The 19,986-nt window shown below is 43.2% G+C and overlaps 2 protein-coding genes across 29 annotated transcripts in view; one reads left to right on the forward strand and one right to left on the reverse strand.

Annotated features, from left to right (window-relative positions):
- Positions 1-3,676, reverse strand: part of SIDT1 (SID1 transmembrane family member 1) — a 51,520-nt gene extending 47,844 nt beyond the window's left edge. For all 5 annotated transcript variants that reach the window (XM_049824701.1, XM_049824698.1, XM_049824700.1 and 2 more), the window contains exon 1: positions 1,725-3,676. In XM_049824701.1, the coding sequence (XP_049680658.1) occupies positions 1,725-1,916 (192 nt within the window). In that variant the 5' untranslated portion in view covers positions 1,917-3,676. The remainder of the gene's footprint in view (positions 1-1,724) is intronic.
- Positions 3,677-3,800: 124 nt separating this feature from the next.
- Positions 3,801-19,986, forward strand: part of SPICE1 (spindle and centriole associated protein 1) — a 32,416-nt gene continuing 16,230 nt past the window's right edge. For 6 of the 24 annotated variants that reach the window (XM_049824675.1, XM_049824683.1, XM_049824695.1 and 3 more), the window contains exons 1-9: positions 7,719-8,017; positions 8,622-8,669; positions 9,727-9,873; positions 13,895-13,997; positions 14,770-14,891; positions 16,507-16,604; positions 16,913-17,055; positions 17,287-17,490; positions 18,235-18,500. In XM_049824675.1, coding sequence (XP_049680632.1) covers positions 7,850-8,017; positions 8,622-8,669; positions 9,727-9,873; positions 13,895-13,997; positions 14,770-14,891; positions 16,507-16,604; positions 16,913-17,055; positions 17,287-17,490; positions 18,235-18,500 — 1,299 coding nt within the window. In that variant the 5' untranslated portion in view covers positions 7,719-7,849. Of the gene's footprint in view, positions 4,654-7,718; positions 8,670-9,451; positions 9,874-12,401; positions 12,526-13,894; positions 13,998-14,769; positions 14,892-16,506; positions 16,605-16,912; positions 17,056-17,286; positions 17,491-18,234; positions 18,501-19,986 lie in introns of those variants that run through there. The other 18 variants (XR_007509073.1, XR_007509072.1, XR_007509074.1 and 15 more) reach the window with 15 other exon arrangements.

Below are 19,986 nucleotides of genomic sequence, written 5' to 3' on the forward strand. Positions count from 1 at the left end.
TCTTCCAAATTAGTTTTCATAGCAGGAGCTGGTTGCATGGCCCTCTTCAAGCATATTCATGGCAGTGCTTGGAAAGTTCTGTGTTAAAAAAAGTATTAAGCCTCAAACCTGAAGTTTTCCGTCTTGAATATGCTCTTGACCAGCTCAGTATCTGCAGAGATTTCATGTTCCAGCATACAGGAATATGGAGATTAGTCCACTAAAGCTTCCACTTAAATTAAATGCAGCAGTAGTCTGGACTGGGTGGCTCTTCACAGCTGTGGGAATGGGCTAGTGTCTGAAAGTAGCCATCGAGCAGAAGATGCATTTAGATACCTGCAAACACCACTGAGCAGCCCCATACTCCCTCCCCACCTCCACCCACTCCACTATCACCCTAGTTATCCAGGAGAGAAAACTTCTTTGTGGAAGGTGCCCATCAAAACACACAGCTTCAAAGAGCACATTAAATCGAAGGAACTAGATTCATTTTAACTGAAGTCAGTATGCACGCTGTCTTCACTAACAAGCCCCAGACAACATCTGGTCTGTCAACAGGCCCTCATCATAATACCCAATATCTTTAACACCTGAAGAAGCCTAACTTACATCACCACCAGCTTCTACAAGGAGGCTCAGGCCCAAAGTATGCTTCTGGCCTCCTGGGTTTAGTGGTGACACCCAACAGGTAAGTATTGCTGGGCTCAGTTGCATCATAGTTCCTACACAGAACTCCTGCCCCATAAATACCAGGTGCATTTTATTACACAGTAACACACAGAAGAAAGGCGAGTCTTTAAAGGGTTGGATCTTTTTGGAATTTCAGAGTAAAGCAAAGGATGATTAACACCACCTCCCATTGCTTCCCCCCCTTCATCATGCTCTTTAGCAACTCCCTTCATAGTGAAGCATTAGAAATATAGTGTGGAAAAAGCATTGTGTTCCATTTTCTCTTGTCCTGTGCAGCTGAGGACAGGAAAGAAGATTCAGTAGCCCAGTTCACCATCTTTTGGTATATCAGACCATCTTACCCAGCAATTAACGCTCAATCCAAACAACGGGGGGGGGGTGGGGGGGTAGAGTTTCCAAGGTACCACTTAGCTACTTGAGATAAACACGACGTTAAACAGGGGGAAGGGAGGAAACTAGCAATAGCTAGGCATACATAAATGACAGGTTTCCTTCACACATCAAACAGCCACGGCTTTAGCAGTGCTGCCCCGCAGCCTCCCCACATCACACCTCACCCGCGCAGCCCTGTCTCACCTCCCGGGCTCCCAGGGGAGAGCACCCTGATCCTACAGAAGCACTCAAGTGTGAAAAAATGGTATTTAAAAAGGCTTATAGAGTGCATACATAGTTGTGGTTGTTTTTTTTTAAGGTATTATCCTCGTAATTCCCTTCTAGACTTTTAAGCCCATTTTGCTGCTAGAAGCGCTGGATACCAAGCCCCAGTCTGGGGGGTGCACCACACCCCCAGCCCACCCCGTGCCCTCCGGGACACCGCCACCCTCTCTCCCCGCAGCCCCGGGGTGCCCCGGCCGTACCGGGGAAGCCCACAGGTGCACCGCGGTTCCCGGCCCCAGGATGCGGACAGGACCGGGGGCGCGGAGGGGGGAGCCCGGCCCGCTCCCGCACAGCAGCGGAGCCGCAGCGGCGCCGGAGCCCGCCCCCCTTCCTTCTCCTTCTCCTCCTCCCCGGCCACACCGGGCCGGGGTAGCCGGTGCTCCGGGGGACGCTCCTACCTGCCCGGGCTCGCTGCTGTAAGCGAAGGCGTAGACCCGCTCCGCGTTGATGTTCACGGTGCCCCGGTAGACGCGGCCGAAGGTGCCGGGCAAGGGGCTGCCCCCGGGGCCGTCGTCCGCCGCCGCCGCAGCCACAGCCCAGAGCAGGGCGCAGAGCAGAGCCCCGGAGACCGGGGCCCCTCCCGAGGCCATGAGCTCGTCCCTGCCGCTGAACCGGCCCCGCTGGGCAGCCTTCACGTCCGCCGGCCGGCCGGTGCGGCACCCGGACTGTCTCTCCGCGGTAAGGCGGGCGCCCAGGCGTTTTATTTGCAATTTAAATAAATAGCTCGGCGACACGCACAGGAGGCGGGGAGGTAGCCCCGGATACCCCCGCCCCTCGACCGGGGGGGCGTCGAGCAACTTTCCCGAGGGAATAGACCGGCCGGCGGGGAGGGGAAAGGAAAGGAAGGGAAAGGGAGGCCGGCGGGCTGGCCGGCCGGCCCCGGGGAGGAGGGTCTCCTTACTGTGCCCGGCCCCAAATTCTGAGCCGGCCTTGGCAGAGCGTTGTCAGGGAGCTTTTCCCCTTGGGGAGCTGTGCTGGGAGCTTAGGGGCACGCCGGCATCGTCAGGGCCACGGCAGCAGCATCCGCAGGGCTTCAACACCCCCAGCCCATCGAGTCAGGGGCCTCCTCGCCCCGCACTCTGCCGGCTTGTGGAAGCGGCGGCTTGCACCTGCAATGCATCTTCCATAGGGCCATCCCCAACCTTTATTTTTGGCTGCTTGTAAGTTTGGGATAAACGCCCTCGTCTTTTAGTTCAGTCCAAAGGTGTGGAAGGCTGCAGCCAAATGTCATTTTGTTAATTCAAGCATGGCTTGATGCATCTTATGTTCTTTGAGTCGTTCATGAAACTGCTACAAACAATACTGTGATACTCTCAACCTTTTCAGCAAGATGAGGGCGATGCTGTTGGGCTGTGAAAGGGCCAGGGGTCTCTCTCGGATGGCTTAACCCTCCTACATTCTTCTGTTGAAAACACGTCTGGGAAATGTGTCAGATCCCATGGTAGAGGGATGCACTGACAAGGCAGAGAAGATAGAGTGTTACTAGAAAGCAACCAGAAAGGTTTTTCAGACTGAGGATGAGCTTGTAGGAACTGCGGTTTTATAAAGCCAGCCTGCAGTCTCCAACTGCGGTGACTCTGGCCACAGAAGCTTTCCAGGTTGTGGGTTTTGTTTTCAAGACTGAGAGATTTCCTGGGGAGTCACTCGTCGTCTTTGGAGGAAAAGTTGCAAAGCTCAGCAAAACGAGCCAGCGTGCATTAATGCCGTCATTTTGATCTTCAGGCCTTTGTGTGATCTCTGCCAAAAGAGAAAAACAAAACAATTGTCAGTGATTTCTGTGTTTGTCTTGATGCAGGCTGCCATTCAAGTCACCCTGCCTTTTGTCAGAGTCCCAAGAAGTAGCATTAAGGGCAAAAAAAACCCATTTAAGATCTGCTGGAAGATGGACACTCCAACACAAAGACTTTGCCTTTCAGCCTTGAGTATCATGCTGTGGAGACCAGGAGACCTGTGCACTGTCACCTCTGAGCTCTTGTGCCTCTGTCTTGCCTCTTACCAGGACATGGTGTGACCTGTCCTGGGGACCTTCAAGCAGTGGTGGCACTGGGAGACTTGTGGCTTCCCCTCCCCAGCCTGTAGAGCCCAGGGCTCCTGAACCCTACAGCTCCCTTTTCACCCACTACCCTCTGCAGACCCACAGATCCCTTTAGCATGTGCCAGAGGGAGGAGACTGGGGAGCACATCTTCTCCCAGAGAGGAGAGGCTTCAGGTGACAGGAGGAGGTACAGCAAAGCAAAAGCATGTCAGGGCCCGTGACGGTCTAGCAAATTATAGCCAATGTCTCAAACATTTGTTAAAGAACTTTGGTGGAGAAGATGGCCTCTGTAAAAGCACTGGAGTGGTGTCAACAGGAAAATGTGGCTGGAGGAGAAGGCCCCACAGAGGGTGGGACCATGCTTCTCCAAAGCCGCAATTCCTTATCTTCAGCAACCACGAGAAGCAGCACAAAGTATGCGCCTGAAGGGAAGGCCAGATAGCAGTCATGCCTGCAGGGAGGGAGAAGCAACTCCCCAATGACTCCCCAAGCCCACCAAACCATTTCCAGAGAGTCCCGGGAATGTGAACTGCACAGGTCAAGACCACCGACTCATTTCTGGAACATTCCTGAGCTCACACTGCGCTTGCTCAATGATGGCAAATCCCCACCTGCAGGGGCGGATGCTTTAGGTATAAAAGAAGGGAGGACGAGTTCTCAGGGCACCCTCCAGAACTAGATCTCTAGACTGGCTGGACCAACGCTGGACCCAGGACCGGTGAAATCCCTTTCTTCTCTCTTTCTTCCTCTTTTCTCTCTGCCCCCCCACCCAGTCCCTACACCTCGTCCCTTTAGACATAAACTGTTGACCAAGTCTGGGACTAGGAGTGGATCTAGCCACCCCTGGGCTCCTCTTTGAGAAGGAGTCTAGAAAGCAAGGGGGTCCACTCTGAACCTTGTAACTCAATGGGAGGGCTCTCTTTATTGTCTTCCCTGAACTGATCCCCAAATAAGTAAGGCTCATATACGGTTAGCACACGTTGTACAGTTTACTGACATAGTTTCATGTTCCTTTTTCTGTTTCTTTTTCTATACCTCCCTTCTCCTTTCAAACAGCGGCTTAATGACATGATGCAAGGTTCACATTGATAAGTTCACTTGTACTTGGGCAAGGTTAGCTTGGTTGAATAAATGTTGGTTGTTGTTTAAACTCCCTGGTGTTGTTTCACCTTAATTCTGACAAAGGAAATCCACGAACCTGAGTCGCTCCAGCCTTGGGATGCGACAGGGCCATGCCAGGTTGCTCAGAGCAATGTGACAGATGGCACAAGGCCAGTATTCTGCAAACCAAGGTAGATCTGGCAGCTGAAAATAATTTTTGTGTCATTTGGTGCTGTACATGTTTCAAATTGGGAGATCAGTGCGGTGTCAGTGCGTTGTCCCTCCCTAGTTGTGTTGTCTTCGTGACAAAGAAGTGGCTCTTCATATAATCCACACTTTCCAATGCAGAATTATGGATTTCTTAAAGTACTTTCCCTGAGTGGACGTACGTTTTGGTGTCTTACCAAAGACTACACGTTTTTTCCTTGTTTTGAATTTGAGAATTCAAGTTTTCCTTTCAAACTGTAATGCTTTGTTCTTGTCTTCATTGAATTTCACCTCACTGTTTTGAGGCTATTTAGCAAAGTTAAACCTCTGTTCAAATCTTTGCCTGTGAAGTGTGGTACTGTCCAACTTGGTGTTATTTGCAGAAGTTTGAAGACAAAGGTCAATTCCACCATTCAAGCCACTAATTAATCAATCCTAGCAGACAGATCAGATCTCTTAATTTGGTATAACTTCCTATTGACAGGAAAATATCCACAGCTACAGTCTGGGAATTGCTTTCTGTTCCCCCCTCTCATGTTAATACAAGCTGAGGCTTATTTGCCTTTATGAGAGTGGTGTTCAAGACAATGTCAAAAGCCCTACCAAAGTCAAAATATGTTTCATCTATTCCTTTCAGCACCTGCTAAGTCCGTTATCTCGGCAAGGAGATAAATTAGGTTACTTTGACATGATTTGTTCTGGACAAATGCACACTGTCTGTTTCTCATCACTTTATTGTTATTTAGTTGCTTGCACACTGATTGCCGAACAACTTGTTTCATTATCTTTCCAGATAACAAATGGGGGTTGGCTGATTTATAACTCATCACTCAGCCCCTTTGATAAAGAAGGGTGGCCCCTTTTCACTTCCACCTGGATCTGGTTCTTGAATGGCAGCATGTGTTTTGGAAGAAAGAATTAGTCCCTGTAAGAGACAAGATGCTGATCCAGACAGACCATGGGTCTGGGTCAGTGGAAGTGGTCTGATATTCTTGTATGAGCCACAGTACTCTAGCATCAGGGGCCAGTGAGGGCCCAGCTGCTCCCTAAGGTTTTGGGGCTTTTTTTGGTTTTGGTTTTAGGTTTGGGGTTTTTTTGGTTTGGGTTTCTTTGGGGGTTCGTTTTTGTTTTTGGTTTTGGTTTTTTTTGCTATAGCACAGAGGTAGAAAATCTCATTGCTATTGGGAAAAAAACACAGTAAAGAAATGACATTTCTCCTAGTAACCAGGGCTGCAAAAACATCTAGGATAGAGGAAAGATCTTAATTACAAATGAATTCCCCAAATCATACTAGCTTGGAAGGGGAAAGAGTATAAATGTATAACAAACCAAATTGTTTGGAAGCCTGATGGTTTAAATCACTGCTGTTGGAATATGTAGTCTCCATCTTATGTAAGCTCCACTGTGAGTTAATAGATGCTGTAGATGCTCAGCTGGCTTCTGCAGAGATAACGCAACATTTTCAGACTCTGCTGTAAACGCAGTGTGAAGAACAACAAGAACTGCAAGGTAGACAGGCTTTTAAGGCGTCTGATAGAACCTGCCCCCCATTTTCTTGTAGGGGGGTGAAGTGTTTGAGAATAGGCTGGTTGAATGAGAAGTGTCTCTGGCTTGTATTATATTTGCTTGTATTAGGTATTTAACATTTATATTTGATTGTAATTAATAACAGTAGAGAGGTTTAGGAGGTTTCACAGTGGATGACGTATTGATCTAATTGTGCCTTTATCTCTTTATTCTTCAGTAGACTGTGTTCTTTAAGACAATTTAAAGCCATGTTAGGAGAAAATTCCAGATGCACCCTTGATTTATACTTTTGGATGCAAAACTTGCCCATGTGCCTAGGATAAAGAATTTGTTTTACCACAGGCTGAAATCTGATGTTCAGTTTCAGGTTGCGTATGGTATCTATGTTTAGTGCCTAGATGGAAACTCAAGTTCAGATGCAACCTCCAGTACGAAAAAAAAGACTTAGCCACATTTGCAGCACTTCAGCAGAGGCAATTGCTGATAGTATTTCTCTGTCACTTTTTTCCTCCCCTCATAATTTCAATCTTCTTTTTCTTTTTGTATCACATGCAACACAATTCCTTCCCTCAGCACATTAACCATTACCATCTGCACCTTCACATGAATCTTTTTACAGTGATGTTGGTAAAGCCAGAATTAGATTCGTGAGGACCTTAAGCACCAGGAAATCTTGGTCAATAGGAATTTTTCTCTTTAAGAAAGGAAGGAGTTTTGAATGAAAGGCTGATAAACCCTATGTCTTCACTTTCCAGCTCCCACTGACAAAATACTAAGCTCACACTGTAATATAAAATATTAACGCTAACCCTTCAGAGTAGTTTACATCTTGCCCTCTGTGTGTGTGATAGGGAAGTGGCATATTCGTGGAGCAAGTCTCTAAGAAATATATTGCACTCCTGTGTAAGCTAAATGACTTGTTTGAGAACAGCCTGTTGCTTTGTGGAAGCTAGAAATTCCTAGTGGGTAGGGAAGTATACCCTTCCTCAGTGGCACAGCTAATGAGATCTGTTTGTTGAAACACAGTCAAGGGCCAACTCTTTGATTTGATGTCACCTTAATGTAATAATTTGCGTGACATTCTGCTCTTAATCACCCATAATAGGATCTGAAATACATTATTGCATGGGGAAATTCGCAAAGCTTCCTCAGAGGGACATTGAGACATAGCTTGGGAGGGTATTTGCAGCAAGGACGGATATTAGTGAAATGAGCGAGTAGGAAAATTAAGGTGAGAGGTGGAAGACATGGTAGAGTGACATTGCTAGGGGCAGCTCGTGTGGATTTTCCCTGTGAAGTATAAAGAGCCCCCTCCACACAAGGCTGGAGCCGCCAAGGCACTGCCCTTCTTGGGGGCGGGGAGGGGGGCTGTTGTTCTTTGCACCCCTGAGGTGCCACCCGGGGGTGGGCAGGGGCAGAGGGGCTGCACCCTGACAGAACACCCAAGAGAGAGAAGGAGCCGCAAGGCACAGGCGTAACCTACCCCCGTGAAAGGGAAACCCGGCGTGAGGTGAGGGTAAACCAGGCGGGGATGTTTCACCACGGAGGGCGGCGGTGGTAATTTGGGGTGCTCTGAGGGGGGAAACCGGGGCGGGAAGAGCCGTTACCGCCTCACTGCCCTTAGGGCGGGAAGGGAGAAACGGCTCCGTCCCCATGGCAACGGCGGGTGGGCGGGGAGGCGCGCGCGGCCCGCTCGAGCTTCCGCCTTCTTCCCGCCGCCCCGCCGGGGGGGCGGCCATGTCGCTGCTGAGGGGACCGCGGCCCCGCGGCCCCGGTAAGAAGGGCTCCAGAAAGGCGGCGACGGTTAAGCGGGACTGGGACGTAAGTGCTTCCCCTTCCCGGGTGCCGAGACGGGTCTCCTGAGCCTGCTTCGGCCTTGGTGGGTTTTCCCGCTCCTCCTCAGGTTTGCGGGCGGCAAGGCGGGCCCGGCGGCGGGTTGCTTTTGCTGGGTGATACGCAGATGGCGGTGTGGCCTTTTACCGGCTGGGGAAGGGCTGGCACGGCTGAGGTGAGGGGTGGGGGGAAGGCTCTAGAGGTCACCGTCCTGTGTGGGGGCTCACGTTTGGAGATACCCGGTTTGTGTGTGGATTTGGGCGGGGAGGCATACCGTGACGGGGAGTTGAGTGTGCGTGGCGTGGGCATGACCCCTCTCGCTTCCTTGGTGCTGCTTGAGGTGAGGCCTCCCAGCTGGCAGCCCTCTCCTCAGGCTGAAGAGCCCGCCCAGCCTTGGTCGGGGTATCATTTTTACTGACTGGCTGCCTCACTGAGGGTGGAATGCTTTATAGTACCATAAAAATGTACCATTCTATGGTTTTATGCTAATTATATTGTATTTTAGAGTTTTTTTTTAAAGAAACTTGAAAAAAAAAAATCCAGTCCGTCCTCAGTTCTGGCTTTTGATGTGTTCTCTGGCTCCTGTTTGCAGAGTACCGTCCATGATTTGTCAGTCCATCGTGCAACTCCTGAGGATATTGTAAGTTTAATAGCAGTCACTTTGCTGTAGCAAGGAGATGTAGCTGGTGATCTAGCATAAGTGTTTACCATACTTATGGGGTATATTTTCTGCCAATGTTTAATCTCCCTTTTTAAGCTTATGAAGATACTGGCTCTTTGTTGTTGGTTCTTTGTTAATGATATCATGCATCCTCAGCTCTGGCAGTTGGTGGTTTTCAGTTTTCTGTTTCCATTGGGAAGCAGTAGCCATAGTTTTTATTTCAATAAACTGTATACCAGCATAAAAACATAAATACATAAAAACTTGGTGGATTAGTTCAAGTCAAGTCTCATCTCTGCTGGAAGGACTGAAAGACATGCTTTATTTTAGGAATCTCTCTAATTCTGACGATACTCAATCTTTGTTTAAACGATTTAACATAATTTCTTTATACCGAATGACCTGTTTGTTACAAAATATGTGAACTCCATGTCATTTTACCTGGTAGCACTGCTTATCAGGATGGAATAGGCAGTATGAACTATCGTTGCTTATAAATTTTGACAAGTTAGTCAAGACAGATGGGCACAATAGAAGAGAGACACTTCATTCTATAAATGGTTGGCTTGATAGCTTCCAGACACTTTAGCAAGCACCTCACATTTACTTTGTTTAATTTGTATTTAAACTGAATATCTCTCTCTCTCTCTCTCTGAAGAGAGAGAATATCTCTGGTGACTGACTGTTAAATCAGGAAAATTCGTTATGTCTTTTTATGCATATTATCGGTGGTAGTGTTTGGTTTTTTCCTCCCTTTACAGCTGAAAAAACTCTTGCTGAGTCAGTGGTGTAGGGCAGATGGAAACTGTGAGACTTGCCCTGTTCACCTTTGGAGCCGCTTTAAATTTGGATGGTACTGATGGCATTTTACACTTCTGGATGTTTGTGACACTGTCACTGGTACTACCATGAAGTTAACATAAATAGTATTCAGCACATGAATGAGAAGATCAAGAAGAGCTTGTTAGTGTTACCCTGCAGAGTTTGCTTTAGATTGTCCCTCAATTTTGAAATGGTTTCCTTCATGTTTACATAGCTGCGTCGCCATGAAATGCACAAATCAAAAAACAAAGCACTGGCCCATCTAGAACTGCAAGAGAAAGCACTGAAAAGAAAATGGAAGAAGCAAAAACAACTGGCTGGTGATTCCTTGGAGAAAAGGAAGTTGACTCTGATGCGTGAGGTGAGAGCTAAATCTGTACTTTCAGCCTGCTGCAGATGATTTGCAGCAGTAGTGGAAAACTGCTCTTGCACATAGGTCAACATTTGCTCCTCTTGTTAGATAATTTGAGTTTGTATATGCATGCACTCTCCTATGTGTGTTGAGTGTATGCAATGATTGGAATAGGCTAACATATTAACTGATCTATACGGTTGTGGATTTGATCCTTGTTGCCTAGCTATGCCCTCTGTAATTCTGCAGGCCTCTTTGTGTCTGAACAGGAACTGTTTGCAGAGTTAAACTATGTGTTGTGAAAAGTATGTGCATTCTTTATGTTCTTATTGCTATCTTGCCTTTTCCTTCTCTTGTCTAGTATTTTTCTTTGATGGTAACGTGAACATTTCTCTTTCTGGGAGGGACATCCTTATCTGCTTATTTAAACAGAGGAAAATGCAGAGTCATAGGGGCTGAAAGGGTGAGGCAAGAAGTTGGTAAGGAAAAACTTGAAGGAAAATTGACCCAACAAAGGTTGAGGAGCTGCGGCTGCTAGCAGACAAGCTTGTCAGCTGGGGACTGAAAAGCTGTAAGCATTCTCAAGCACGCTGACTAAAAATATGTTGCTTAATTAGCTTTTGAATATTGAACTGTAGCAGCAAACCTAGGCTTAGCTAACAGAGACAGTAGCTGTCAGTGTCTGAAAGGGGATTTCAGTGGTAGACATCCTTTTGTTTCACATGGCAGGCAGCTCCTTGCCATATGTTATGAAAACTAATCTCGAACCATAGTCATTAGCTTTCAGACCTCATCAGCACTTGGACAAACTGAGACTTGTTCTTGTTGGTAAGGAATGATGATGAACAATGTTCACCTAGCAGTTAAAATAAACATGATTTAGTAGTCCTGTAAATGTGCAGTGGATTGACTATCACAGACGTCCTCTCTCTTTCGTCTTTTGTAAATTTTCAGAAGTCTTTTTCTGATCTCTGAGAACATTCAAGCGTAGACAGAAACAAATGAAAGTACTTGGAATTGAAGTTCACCTAGTTTCCTATTTGACGCCTGTTTTTCTGCAATCACAGTAGAATTTTTGTATTAAGGATTTTGTGCTAATCAAACCTCAAGCTTTAATTTTGACCTTTGTTACTTTCATACTTTTCTGCCAAGTGCATTTTAGTGGAGTGGTCAAAGAAGCTGTGGGCTTTTATACAAATTTCCCTGATGTAATAGCAGGCTAGTTTCAGTAAGACTTCCATGGAGAAATAAATTGTGTATACGAAGGTAGATTAGACTACCTATTATGTGACCTTGTTATTTTGCAGATGTGAAACTCATGGTTAGGAAATAGTCTCTCATATTTGTTGCCATTTCTAATGACAGTGCACAAAAAATTCCTCCTGAGTGGCTTTCCCCTTCATATTTAGAGAGATGACTTTATTCAACATGCCCTATGTCTACACCTGAATCAGAGAAAAGATGCTACCAGATAGGAAGACAAAAGGAGATTATGCCAGGCAAGATGAAACCCATCTGGCTATTGCTGTTTGAAATGCTGGCATCTTCTTGTGTGTAGAGAAAAAAAAAAAAATAGATGGAGGAGAGTCACCATTTTCGCCTGTCCCTAGCTTAAATCTTGTTAATTGCTAGGTCCTGTTGTTCAGAGTAACTGGGGAGACTCTTCAGTCTGTGTCTCCCAGTACAGCACAATCACTGTGGATTATTTCCTTGTCTCTGTTACCTTGGTGACCTTTTTTCCTTATGTACTGCTGTGAGAGTGTAGCTTCCTAAGCCCCTTGAATCCTTCTCAACTGCAAAGACTCAAGAGACTAAAACTAGGAAGATGCTGCTACTAGTGTGTTTTTTCTTGTAGTTGTATGTTGAAGAGAGCAAAAGTTATAAAATGGATGAGCAAAATTTTAATCTCTTGGGGATTTGTCTGCCTAAAAAATCTGAGTGAAAAATTAATATGAGTGTGTCTCTAACTGTGGATTGTGAATGTGTAGGTACCACACTGATTGGTCCTGTAACAACTTATTTTTAAAATAACGTTAGTGTATTGCACTGAAGGGTAGGTGGTGGCTGAATTATTCTAGTGGGAAGGTTTTAGGATAAGTCCTGTTTAATTATCTGTAGTGACAATCTGAATCAGGAGGGAAGATGAATTTTAATGAAATTTGTAGGTGATACTAAACTGGGACAAGGTATAGCACTTGGTGAATTTGTTGAGGGCATGTAAATGGGCCTAGAGGGGTTAGAAGCTGGTATCACTTTGTTTTCTGGTGATCACAAGCAATTGTGAGCTGACCTACCTTGGGAACAATGCTCTAAAAATGTTCATAACATGTTCAGCAGGAGGGTGAAGCTTAGGAACCTGCTGGTGCTGAAAGGGATCTAGTAGGGAGGGTGAAAACAAATTAATCAGGATAATTTTTGTCTGATTAAACACGTCACCTTCATTTTAATTGCGTTAGGGAAAGGAATCATGTTTTGGGACAGGTAAACTTATTTTTTGTTTTCTTTTTTTTTTCTTTTTTTTTTTTTTTCTTCTGCAGATCTGGCATAACTTTGATTGAAAACCTGCATTGTTTTGATGTCAGATGGCTAAATGGGAAGAGTAGATTTAGTTAGTATCAAGAGTGAAAGCTGAATAGTGATTTGGAAAAGTAAATATATGAGGTGATTGAAAAATGAATATTCACTGATTTGCTGAATTAGTTGTGAGGAGAAGTGTAATATACTGCGGTGTAATTCAGGCCCAAAAGACTAGAAAGTCATGACAACTAGGTATATGGGGAAACCTCCTGACATAACAGTAAAATTGGGGGTGGGGGCAAAACGGGTGAAATGCCACTGCCTAGAATTTTTTGAATGAGGCTGAATATAAACCAGCCAACTTGTCAATGGACACTGAAAGAAACTCTCTGGAGATAATGTCATACAATGCTCTGAAGCTGCTGCAAACCAGTCCCTCTTATGATTCCTGGGGGAGCAAAAATTGTCACTCAGTTCTCAAATTTTGAGTAGGAGAGCATATGTGAGCCCATCTTTTCTCTGGGATCTTCTGAAGTACTTGCAGTCTCTCTGACTAAGTTTGATTAACTACGATGAAGTGGAGGTGACTTACATATCTAGTTGCATCTCAGATGTTTAAGAATAACTAACTTCTTCCCAGTTTGTGGGATAATTTTACTAGTTTCCCATTTCCACCTTTGTGAATGAAACCACAAGTCAGTGAGGAGTTTTGGATTGCCTTCTGTCCACGAAGCCATGTCTCCAGTCAGCTCCATTCAGCTCACGGTAGCTGAATTCCTCTTGGTTTGCTCTCCGAGATCTCCCTCCTTAGGAGGCAGCCATTGTGGTGCCAGTGATGGACTTTAAATACTGGGAGAGAGAGACCTTGAATACAGAAGCAGTGCCTTGTGACAAATATGTGGAGATTCCCAAAACGTCTTCTGGTGCCAGATGTAGCCAGCTGTATTTATGTCTGTTGAAACTTTTATGGTGGTAGGCGGCTTAATTTTTAGGCAAAATTTTCTGTAGTCAAGGCTGAATGAAACAAGTTTGCCTGAATTGGTTTGGTGCAGCTTTTGGGTGTCTGTCAGATTTAGATAAGTGTTCTTTGACTGGACAACATTGAGATCAAATGATTTGGGGATGCCTACTGACTTTTTTTTACTGCCAGATATGTGTCTTTGTTTTGATGAGTGTGTCATAAACGCCCAGCTTCTTGTTTGTGTCAGGCTGGGAGGAGAAGGGAGTGAGAGGATTGGCTGTAAAGAAAAAAAAAAGTCAGTGCTGATGGGGCCTCCAGAAGTAATAACTGTTTCATTTTTCAGAAAAACAAGATGAATTCTAGTCACTCAGAATGAAGTATGGTTTTCTGATCTACCTTAATTAGGATCTAATTGCACAGTACCAACTTTGCAAACATTGTCTTGTTGGCTGTTCTCTTGCTAACTGTTTAGAAGAACAATACAAAAAAAAAAAAAAAAGGAAAAATCGGTCTTCTCAGTATGAAATATTTCCTCATACACTATACTTTCAGATTTTGTCTGATCAATACCATTTGCAAGATGTATTGGAACGATCTGATCAGGTTATGGCTGTGGCAAAAGACTTATTTGGGGATGCTCCTCGCACGCGAACAGGTAGACCGTCTCATTTATCTGTGGTAGTACATTTAAGGTTATCTCCTTGCTTTTCATAAATAGCCTTGCTTTGCACAGTGTTCTTTTTAACTGTTTTCATCTCGTCATCTAATGCAGTATGATTGATCCTGTTCATGTTGGATGAAACACAAATGAGGATAACACCTCCTATGGCAGGGGAGAGCGACCCATAGCTGGTTATTCTACTGTATCTGTCCATTGTGGAATTTTGGGGTACTTACTGTGAAATATCTCACGCTTACCATTTCCACAGCCAAGCTTCTGGCTTATACAGAGAACCAGTTCAAACCACTTCAGTAGTTTTGATTGCCATTGCTACATGGGTTGACTGCTTGCTCTTGGATATTGTTGAAGATTTATCAGCGATTTGTGAACAAGGCTTTTCCATCTCTTACCCTGGTTTGTGGGTCCTTAACACTACTGGAAGGCAGGACTGGCTGTTTGCATGTGAAATCTTAAACTTAGGTTCTTTTCTCTGTAGACTGCCATTCTCTTGCTTACAATGACCGTTTCATCCTACTTGCTTCTTCTCACCAGTTTAAATAAACTTGTGCAGAAGGACAAAAGCCTGATACATGGCCGAATGTTTCAAGATAACTTTGTGGTTGGGCTTTGGCAGTTGTTTAAAGCGACATACATCCCTTTGATCCTTTTTGTGCAAAGTACGGGAACTTGCTTTTTGGTACAAAGCCCTGTGAATATACTATAGACTGAGTCCTCTGTTCTTCCCTGTTGTGTCTGATTCCTCTAGGTTTCCCTAATGTAACAATGGCTCCTAACTGTGACCTAGAATCATCTCAAGGACCCATTGTACAAAAATGTGATCCTTCCACTCAGCTTTCCATCCTTAGTGAATCTGTCATGGATTCCCAGGTAATGTATGTTCTGTTCCATGCATGTCCTGTGGCTTTTTTGTTTGCACAAAATAAAAATATTTAGAGGTAGAGTTTCTAAGCAGACCTAACCCTGTCTTTTGTGTATTATATACCATGTTGATAACATGCATAGAAAATGGTGTTAAATAAAGGTGGGTTTGTTTTGTGAGACTCTGGGAACCATGATTTTTTTTTTTTTCCTTAACATTTGAATATGAGAAACAAACATATCTCGTACAAGCTCTCTCATATTAGCATGCTCTCCCTTTTGAATTCTGGAATTATAAGCAAGAGAACAAAGTAATTACAGACTAAGAAGACAACTCTTGTGTCACTTAAATTGCTACATATTGAAATATGCCTGTGATTTTCTAATTATGTCTGCATATATGGGGACATAGCCAGTTGGGCTCCAATTTATTTCTGATAACACACATGTAAATATACCCCACTTAATGCCACAGCCTTGATTAGTCCTACAAGTTTAACTTTCAATACTTCGCATTCTTTTACAATTATTTAGATTACTTTAAAAGGTTTAAAAATTATTTAAATTTGCTTAAAATTCTATTTCGATTGCCTTAGTGTTCTGTTTTCTTTGCATAATGTGGGTGGTACCAGGAATGCTCACTGTGGTTTGAGAACAGGCATATGACACTCCCAGAAAGCAGCTCACTGATGAAGACCAAAAGGGCTGTGGGAGTGAAAGTGGTGGTGCCATATTCTCATGGTTCTCTAATCCTGTTTCTTACTATCTTGCACAAATATCTGCAATTTGAGTTGCAGTACTGCTCTGTCATGTATTTTGATGTGGTATTTGGTTTGGGTTTTCTTTTTTACTACTAAGAGTTAACTATAGCATCTTTGTAAACTGTATCATTGGATGCATCCTGCAGGATAGGCTTACATTTTTAAAAGAAATGCATACTGATAGTTGTCTGCTGAGCTTCTGTGAGATTTTCTTTTCCTTATGTGCCTATGAAAATCATAGTTAAAGGCTACTTGGTGAAGCCTACCCAGAAATGCAGAAACCTGACAGTTTGAGGAATCCTAATTCCAAATTTGATTGCTTAAGTTTTGCTATGAACGTGGTACGTAGGATTGTATTTTGTTCTGGTTGCGTTTTACACATAGAATAAAAATGTAGTTTTGCAAATCTCATTACAAGGTTGTTTAGCTTGTAATGTCAAATGACTGAAACTTTAAAAATGCTATAGTTTAGATTGCTTTTTCCATCTTCTGCCTGCTATATCTCTATATTTGTTTTGGTACAGTCTTTAAAGCTTTTTTTTTATCCTACAGTGTGTGTCTTTTCTTACTTAATATAAATCATCCAAATAAAACATTGGATATTGAATTAATCACTTGCTGTGTTATTTTCAGAGACAATTGTCAGTATCAGTATTTCTTAGGTACTAAAATCCCCCAAAACTTCCCACAGAGGTTTGTGTTTGTTTTCTTAATTTTTAAAATTTTGTTTTGGAGGTGGAGAATGAAACAAATGTTTTTGTTTTTTTCTTGAAACAATTTCAGAAAATTTGTCTCTCACTTCTTCCTGAAGACAAATTGAAATTGCTCTGAAGTCCCTTTTGTTTTCTTTGTCTCCTAAACAGGTTCTTAATGAAGTGGAAGAGGAAGCATTATCAATCTATCAGTCAGAAGATGGACGCCAGGACTTTCTGAATTTCAAATCCAGCATCAATTCTGACAGGTCAATACAAATGTATCTGTTCATGTTTCTACTTTGTCAACACTGGAAATAGACAGAGTTAAAATTGTGTGTTGCATAGGAATAGTTAAGTTACTTTTTCTGTTTCCGCCCCGCCCCCCCCTCCATTCCTGACCTCGGAATTCTAGGGAAACCCCTTGTTGTAACATTCAGACTGGGATTGAATGTGAGCAAGGAACTCACTTGAGCAGTTATAGATATTTTAAAAAGCTCTTTTTAGACTGTACAGATAATCTAGAATCATGCTATTATCCTATTACAATTCACTGTTATGCCTTTTTTGAATGTAGGCTACTTCGGTTATTGAGAGAAGAAAATTCCTTGGTGAATTCTCAGTTGTGGGCTGAAAAGGATATGAGAAAAACTACCTTATCACAGGAATCAAATATGCCTTTGACTCCAACAACTGTTTCTCCATCATTGGATCAGTCAGGTTGGATTTGCCTAATCACAGCCTCTCAAGGGTCGTTAGGCTGTTCACAGGATCCTGTCTGGAATCCCTTTTCTGGGTGGGGGTGAGAGATAGAGACATACTAATGTGGCTCAGATGAATTTCCAGACTAAAAAGCCAGCTCTTCTAATAAAATTACTTTAGAACAAATTACCATTTAGAACATACCTGAAATATTTAATGTGTGGTTTTTTTGTTTTGTGTTTAAATCAGCCCTCAATGCTACAAATGTAGTCAAGAGAATCCATTCAAGACTTCAGAATAAAGACGAAGAAGAGGCTGTAGACTCCACTTACACTGTGAGACAAGTGCTGAACCCAAACTTGAGGAAACAAAAGCAAATTGCAGCAAAAAGTTCAGTACTTTTAAAAATAACATACGTCCCTTTGACCAGGGTCCTTAATATCATAAGAAAAAGTAGGTTAAAAGGGATCTTTGGACATCATCGTGGGGCTAACTGCAAAGTTTGATTGAGGGGGCCTTGTCCAGCCGAGTCTTGAGCATCTCTATGGATGGATATTCCACAGCCCTGTGTGTAGTGTATTGCCCTGTATTCTGCATGTTTGTTGGCAAAGCAAAGTCCATGGGGGTCTAGGAACCACAAATATGGCCCTTTGATGCTACACATTACCTGGCTAGCTGTGGAGTTCTCTGCTGTGCAGGGCTTTTCTATGTCTGATAAAGCTTTCTAGTCTATGCTGCACAATTACGATGCATTTCAGTCCCCATATTCTACACGCATTTGTATGTGGGGACTGACATCAGATGATACAAACTCTAACATGAAAGGATTGTTGTAAAAGAGTTGCTCACTAAATATGAGACCTGAAAGCAGCTGATATTTTTCACTGGCTGTTCACTGGCAAACTGTTTCCATGCTTCTGAGAAGGAGAAATGCAGGAACAGGTATCTAAGATAAAAGCACCAAACAATCATACTTGAGAGATACTAATGTTGTGAGAGAAAATGTGGGTTTTTGATGATCCGAAAACAACTGGAATGACTGGGGACATTCTTTGATGGTCCTTTTCAGCTCCGGACAAGAGAGGGCCTCTCCTTTAATTTACATCAATAAAAAATGTAATTTCATTGGTACTGCAAAGCTTTCTATACACCTTGAAATTCCAATGATGCTTTCTTCCCCCCCCCCGCCCCTTCCAGTGAAAAGAAAACAAACTGCACAGAACTCTGCAAGACAGAGTAGAGACGATTCTCCAGCTGATTCAATCCCCACTGACCTTCGGAGGGACAACAAATCCAGCCTAGATATTCTCAACCACATGATACGTGAAGTGGAGCATGAATTGGAGGAGTATGAGCGATGTACAGGTCGTGAGGTTCAAAAAACTGAGAGAAGTGAAGGTCTCACCGGGTTTACCTTGTCACTGGTGAATGCTCTGTGTCGTTTGATGCGCTACCTCAAAGAGGTGAGAAGATTTTTAATTGCTTCTGCAGAGTGAATGAAAAAGGGTATAAAGTTACTTTACAGATGTAAATTTTGTTTTTTCCTGGCTCCCAATCAGTTTACTTTGAAGTCTGATTATCATGCTTATTATTTGTATTGGATGCAATTAGGGGTTAAAACTTTTAGTTTGTTAGAAACAGGTACCCCTAGTGAAAAGGGAGGTGTTGACTGCAGTGGAAGTCTCTCGGTGACTATTAGCAGAAAATACCATTTGAAATAATTTTAAATGTGTTATTTAAATATGTTCAGAGATGTAGCAGCCTTGTTTACAAATTCTTTTTCTTCCTTTGACTCCCAAAGGCAATGCTGTTGTCACTAAAGCAGTGGACTCAAATCTTCTAATTTTCTTGGAGGCATTCCTTAGCTTTCTTTTTCTATCCATAGCAGCAACTTCACCTTAAGCAAGAATGACCTGAAGTGTTCACTATAGCAGTGCACAGCTGGAGAACAATGGAATTCCGTAGAGAAGGCTACCTGTAGAACTTCTTTTTAAAAAAAAAGAAAGAAGAAAAAGAAGCATGTTTTATTTTATCTCTAACCCAGAGCTATTCAAGATGCAGCAGTGGCTCACAGTTTCATTGGGCCTGTGTGAAATTTTGAACCAGATTATGGCTGTTCCTGCACTCTTAACAGATGCAGCAGAATATGTTATCTAAATCCCAATGCCCCATTTCATAGCAAAGGCAATAGATCCATAATGAATGTGGAACTGTCCCATTTTGGTTCCTTTTCAGCGTGTATAATAACTGGGGGGAGAAAAATTACCTTATTTTAAAATTTGAATTTTTTCTTTTAATTCTGTCTGGATATATAGCAACTTATTCCTTGTATTACCTTGCATGTAATCTATACGGAAGAATTTACTTTAAGTCCTGTCTCGGAAACAAATGTTAAATAATCAGTTCAAGAGTGAAAAGCGACTACCATTAGAAGATGGACTTTGGCTGAGGGCATCTTATGTTTTAAAAGAAGTTAAGAATGCTTGTTTTCTGTTAAAGTTGTAATATCAAAGCAGGTTATTAAATTTGTTTCTTTTGCAGTTATGGGGAAGGATCTTCTGGACTTCCAATAGAATGTTTTCAATTTGTTAGGAAAAAATCAATTTAATAGCATCAAATTAATATTATAAATATAATTGCAATTATAACCCTATTTAGATTGTCTTTAATTTGTGTTCCACAGAAACGAGTTATTCTTGACTCTCAAGCTTCCTCAAAAACTACTCCAGATTGTCTTTTTTTTCTTTCTTAGTTGCTACTTTCTCTTTATGAATGTAACATTCAATGTATGTTACGAGCTTTAATCCTATTCAGACAGAAGGCCAAGGAGTCTGAGTGTTTAAGGAGAGTACTTATCTTGAAAGATGTATGCTGACTCTTACTTGTATTCCCTATTTTTACTGAGCACCTCTGTGATGTTGTTTCTACTTTAATAGATGTGTTATCATT

The sequence above is a fragment of the Accipiter gentilis genome, chromosome 21, assembly GCF_929443795.1.
Source record: "Accipiter gentilis chromosome 21, bAccGen1.1, whole genome shotgun sequence".
Classification (NCBI taxonomy): domain Eukaryota; kingdom Metazoa; phylum Chordata; class Aves; order Accipitriformes; family Accipitridae; genus Astur; species Astur gentilis.